Genomic DNA, 6,000 nt, shown 5'->3' on the forward strand with positions numbered 1-6,000 from the left:
TGTCCGTTGAAAGTTATTGCTTCTTAAAATATCTTCCTGTATTCAAAACCTTAACCAAGGAACAGGTGGCTCTGATAAAAATGCAACAGTACCTGCAATTTAAATAACACTTGATGAAGTATTTACTTTTTGTTTAAACGATTCACTTCATCCTCTGTACAGAGGAGGCTGCAGGTGTTTTTAGCACTTGCAAGAGAAGCGGCTGAGCGCTAAAATCAATCATGGCTCCGAATGTCACATTTCTATTAAAAGGAGCTGGCAAGCACTTTACATGTGATCGTGGCATTTAACAGAATACACTGCAAACTATAAAAAAAACACCCCTCATTTCCGGAAACACTTCTCTGCTCTGATCACTTAATAAAGAAGGTTCATCTTATTTCCAGATAAAGACACCAGGGCTGCTGTGATCCAAACGTATTTGACATTTGCAAGGTTTGGGGACTACAGTCTGTAGTCTACGTTTCCCATTCACGATACTTATAATGGAGGAGGTGAGGAAGAAAAATACTTCTTCACATGCATAGCCCCAGTATGGTTTTCTGGCGAGAAGAGGGGTGTAAATATAAAGTAGAAAAATATCAGACAACAGTGTGCACCTATATAGACAATGCTGATTAGGGGGTACATAGTGGTAGGTGTAACTACATTTAGATATTCTATTTAAAAATGAATGATTAGTTGCAGCATTTTCAATATTTTAGAGTCTTTACGCAAACTAAAAGTCACTGGTGTTGATAACTTCTGATGCATTTCGCTTGGCAGAGCCTAAATAGGATGGAAAAGGCTAACATATTATTACAGTTATTGCAGGTCTCACAGTGACTTGCCTAAGCTAAGATTTTATTTTCCCACTAGCCCTTTTTTTTTTTTTTTTTTTTTTTTACTCTTCCTGCAGCGCAGCTGCCAGTTTACTTCACTTTGAGTAACTCAATATTTCCAGCCCTGTTTTGATCAGTGCACAGTTCATGTTCGGTTGACTTTGCTGCAAGGGCCTCCAGAAGTAGGTGGAATCCCGCTGGTGGACGTCAGGGGCTCTTGTAACTCAAAAGAAAGAATTACAACATTTCCTGAATTCAGTCGGAAACAGTCGTTGAAAGTTTCTCGTGAACTGAGAGGCGGCACAACTCAAGAGGCGTCTGTCCCTCTCCCTGCTAGTTGTAACCTCCTTCACGGCTAACACCACACATGCCGTTCAACAAGAGTGCGCTTTGCGTTTTGAACTGAAATATGCAATCAACTTGGCAAAAGTTACAAACGATGTTTAAAATGTTTTATTTTCTTTAAAAATATTTACAGATCTGAAATATGTTTTTTTTTATTTTATTTTCAAGTGATAGAATAATATTCAGGAAAAGGGGGGGGTGTTGAAATTGGCCTATACAATTGCAGAGACAAATAACCAAGTGCCCTGGGCCTTTTCCTACCTGCACATGTAGATAGAGAGACGACTGCAATTTGTTTTTAAAGTCCCATGAAGCTCAGAAAGTCAGCTATGTCTGGTGGGATAATGCATGGCGATCGTACATAAAAACACTATGCCAGCCTAGAACATAAACAAACAAATCGAGAAGATCCGATAAATAAAAATAATGAATACACATGGTGTATTTCTTAACATTGCAAGAAGCACATTTGGTTTCCAGTGGATACAGACGGGTGAAATCTATGGAAGGTCATTGCGGCTATCGAAGAGCTATACAGAGAAGGAGACAGTGCCATCGGCTTTCAGAGTCAGTAGTCGATCTTGTTGTAGAGATTATAGAGAGGTAAGGCTGACAAGTTGCTGCCTGGGTAGTATAAAGGGGCTGGGAAGGCGATCGACCTGGGCACTGGCACTCTCAGAAGGGAATTGTCTCTGAAAACCAGGGGCATCCCCACTAGTGTCTGAGCTGAGGCATGAGCCATATTGGCCGCCTCCAGTTCTGCCGAGAGTTGCCTTTTCCATTTGTTCCTGCGGTTCTGGAACCAGGTTTTCACCTGGGTCTCCGTCAGCTGCAAACTGGAGGCCAAGCAGGCCCTCTCCGAGCTGCTCAGGTATCGCTTCATGTCAAAGGTAGATTCCAACTGGTACACTTGGCTCCGGGAGAAAACAGTGCGGGTCTTCTTTTTGGCTGAATTAGCCTGCCTGTCCCCTCCGTCCCTTTGTCTCTCCCCAGAAGACGGGGAGTTTGGAGGGAAGTGTTTCTCTTTTTCCTCCTTCAAGTCCTGTTGAGATTGGGAGAGGAATTGCGTCCTGTCTGTATTTACCGTCATTGCTCCTCCATTCCCCTTTGGACTGCCTTGAAGAAAACGAACAAACAAGCAAACAAACAGAGATATTCCGCATCAGACACTCTACAGCGTATCCAAAAAAAAAAAAAAAAGAAAAAGCTCTAAACATAGCAAACGCTCATTTTTACTAGCTCCCCAGTGCACAGACACTAGCTAAAGAAAATCAAGTCAATTTCACAGCCGCAATGTGCAGCTCCAAAGTTCCACTTCATTCTGTTTCCAAGCTCAAGTGTTGAGGAAAGTCAGCTTCCAGAATGAAGAGGTTCTTTACTTTTAAAATACATCCTTTCTATCCTCAGTGAAGATACGTGAATAACCAGGAGTTGGGGGGGAGAGGGGGAATGGTTGGTTGGTTGTTTTTTAAAGGTGTTTCTTTCCTACAGCAGAAGAGATGGTAGATCTTACTTTATAGCATAACATTTCACAGCCCGTTTATTCCCAAATAATGCTAAGAACTAACAGCTTTCTTCCCCTTACGCGGGAGCTGTAAAGAAGAACAATCTAAGAAAAGCACAGTTATCAATCATGTCAAATGGATAATCGTTCACAAGGGAAGGAGGAAAATATGCAGGGAAAGGACTAAAATCTAAGGTATCTCTAAACCTTTTGTACCAAATCCGGTAAGGACCCGACACGAACTCAGTTTGGCCAGAAATCAGCCCAAATGTTCCGTGAAACACCACCACCAACAAAAACGAAATAAAAGGACACGGTATGTACATGTTACCGTTTGACAATAGATGTTTTCAAAGGGCTTGTACACCCAAACGCCCGAGACACTGATTTCCCCTGCGTTTAGACAGACCCCTATAAACTGGTCACAACATACTGTATATTTCACGCTAAGATGTAAATGAAAAGGTTTCACCAGCTAAAAACCCGAGCGAGAAGAGCGAATGCACCGTGGAGAGCTGTCATTCTAGATATTAACATCTAGCGAGGTGGAGATCTACATACTTCCTAAGGAGGCAAATTTGTCCAGTACTTACTGAGACACGTGAAACTGATGGGCTGGTGTTTGTGGCAAGTTTCTTTGGGGCCCTGCGTCTCAGGACAGAAGCAGCCGTGATGTTTCCAGCTCTCCTCCGGCTCCTCTTCCTCTGAGGACACGGACAGACTTAGCTTCCTGCCCGGCCAGGCGCCCGCTGCCTTGGAACTGGGCTCCCTGCCCCCTTCCGAGGTACCGCTGCCCAGGATGGACTGGATGGTAAAACTGGAGATCGGAGCGGCTGCGGGGCAACACTTGCTCGGGTCTTCTTTGTTGCTCATCCTGGGTTCATAAGAAATAAGAGGAAGAAAGCTCTCCCTTTAGAGCCACTCTTGGGGAAGGTGTGTGTGAGTGCGTGTGCCTGAGGGTCTGGGGCGGCTGCGGGGGGCTTGGGTTTCTTGTCTGGGCTTGTTTTGGTTGTGTTTTGGGGTGTGTTTTTGGCGTGTCTTTGCAGGTTTTCCCTGAGCTTGCCCAGCCGGAATGCATGCTCCTTTCTCTCTCAGATCTCTACTGATCTCCAGGCGGCGGGGTGGCGTGGCTTCATTTGCATGGAGGTTACATCTGCCAGGGCCAATCACAGACTGCTGGCAGCCCCGGAAAGTTTCAAAATTCTAGCCCCCCGCAAGCCCGCTGGTTTTCGGGGGGCTGCTGGCTGAAGTCAGCAGAACTGGATCGCAGCCGTTCATTAAGCTTACAAGTGAAGGGCTCAGTTTAAAGCCGGCCGCTAATAGGGAGAAAATAGATGGCAAACAAGCATCTGTCTACGTGTCTGCTCCTTCTCCATCACCTCGTTTGTAACGTTTTGGGTGGAAACTGGGGGTGAACTGATGTGGTCTGAATCGCTTATTTAAAACAGTGGGTTGTTGTTTAAATAAACACACTGTGCATGTCCGTGGGTTTTTACCCTTTTGCTCGTGAAATTGATTTGCTAGTCTGCTGCCTAACAAGCAACATTTGAGCATACAGATTTAAAAACAGGAGTTTTGATGCTGCACATAAAATGATATAGGACGTCGAGTAAATGACTCCCTTTTCATTTTGTCCTTCCCAGTGTAAGGGGAAATGCTTTTGTATATTTCCAAATGAACTTTTCAGGATCCGGGGAGCATTCCTACACCAGAGAGAACACAGCCCCAGCAAAAACAGGCAAACCTGGGAGCAGAAAAAAAGCCTCGAATTTATTACCATTATTTAAAATAAAAACGCAAGCAAATTAGATTTAGAAAATTCCAGGTGCTAGAGGAGAATTTGGTTTGAGTAAGGCACCGGCTTCCATTTTGTAACTAATATCCTCTCTCCGACCTAAAGAAGGGGTAATTTAAACAAGAAGCGTCTGCTGAGTAACTCCCCAACAACGTCCTAATTAATTATTGGCTGTTTTCAGTGGGCCCCTGAATATTATCTAACAACATCCACCAAAAGATCGAAATGGCCCCCGTGCAGGACTGAATGAATCTCCATCCCAAGTTTAACTGCTTGTCTTTAAGACATTGAGCCAGCCAAACGGCTCACGAGTTATATCAGGCTCACAAAGATCTGACTCCTTTCCGGGTGAGCCAGATTTGCCGCTTGTACACGGCTGGGAGATTGCGGGAGAGATGAAAAGACTAAGTGGATTTGAGTTGCCTGGCGCCAAGAAGCCTAGGCAAGGGACATTTAGTAAAGGTATCAATGGTAGGATGCAATCCAACCTAGGAAACGCATTTCCTATCCCAAAACGATGCAGGTACATCCCTAACCTCCCCCGGGGGATGCAATAAGTCTTTGTGGTGCAGCCAGATACCTATATCTATATTTAAATCCTGTTCAGATGGCATTTCTATTGGGATTTACAAAATTAATGGCGATCGTTGTAACTACACTGGCACTCGCTTCACTTCCTCTGGGGTTGTACATCCTTCATCCAAGACATGAAATTGGAAAGGAAAACTCTCTCTTTCAAAGCCTTAAAACCACTTCCTCTAGAGGAGTACAATGATAACACGATCATTAAGGGTTGCAACCATCCCGCTCCTTAATCCCGTTACAATTTCATTAGGATAGGAGGTTACTTATTTTACAATAGTACGTAAGGTGCATTCTAATTGGCAGAAATGAAGAAGGATGTAATCTGTACTAGTGGCAAATCGGCAGCGATTTGAAAGCTCAGTTCAGTGTTGGTTTAATTAAAGCCACTACTTCAGGATTTACACAAAAGCACAGCATAGGTACAGTACGACACCTGGTCAAAATCTGCCTTATCACAGCAGGGAAGTCTGCAAACTATAACTTCTTTTCCTTTACCTTCTACAGACATTTCAAAGGGAGCTGGAGGTTTTCCTAAAGTTCAAAGCTAAATGTTGTGGCCCGGGCCTTCTAGCATGAGAACCTCTGCATTAATTGGACGGCCAGTCAGTTCCTGTTTCCCCCTGAACTTCCTATTTGTAACCGTGCGATCACACAGTGAACATGTTACATGCTGCAATATATTATCCAAAGATCATATTCTCACCTGATTTGGATAGCATCATGTCACCGTTGGCATATGAAACATTTGAAAGCAATATGATCAGGAGAATTTCGAAATCTTGTTTAGCTACAGAACTGCATCGGACACGGAAGCACAAGGTTCATAAACAGTCTGGGAAAACCACACTGAAGACTCCGCGTACAACGGGGAAGCTATTCCGCTAAGAGAAATGCGCGGATAACTATTCTCCAACTAGAAGTCCCCGTGCGTTAGATTACAGACATTTTCC

General features: G+C 44.0%; 1 protein-coding gene across 3 annotated transcripts; it reads right to left on the reverse strand.

Moving 5' to 3' along the window:
• Window positions 1-1,179: 1,179 nt before the first annotated feature.
• HMX2 (H6 family homeobox 2) lies at window positions 1,180-5,882 on the reverse strand. 3 transcript variants are annotated; one of them, XM_074960025.1, is made up of 3 exons: window positions 5,754-5,882; window positions 3,260-3,544; window positions 1,180-2,278 (listed from the first exon to the last, which is right to left on the reverse strand). In XM_074960025.1, the coding sequence occupies exons 2-3, from the start codon at window positions 3,541-3,543 to the stop codon at window positions 1,735-1,737; spliced, it is 828 nt and encodes a 275-aa protein (XP_074816126.1). In that variant the 5' UTR covers window position 3,544; window positions 5,754-5,882; the 3' UTR covers window positions 1,180-1,734. The 3 variants fall into 3 exon arrangements, with proteins under 3 accessions (XP_074816126.1, XP_074816127.1, XP_074816125.1); XM_074960026.1 differs by lacking the exon at window positions 5,754-5,882 and having other exon boundaries at window positions 1,180-2,282; window positions 3,264-3,940; XM_074960024.1 differs by lacking the exon at window positions 5,754-5,882 and having other exon boundaries at window positions 3,260-3,940.
• Window positions 5,883-6,000: the final 118 nt, after the last annotated feature.

This window comes from Natator depressus, chromosome 7, assembly GCF_965152275.1.
Source record: "Natator depressus isolate rNatDep1 chromosome 7, rNatDep2.hap1, whole genome shotgun sequence".
Classification (NCBI taxonomy): domain Eukaryota; kingdom Metazoa; phylum Chordata; order Testudines; family Cheloniidae; genus Natator; species Natator depressus.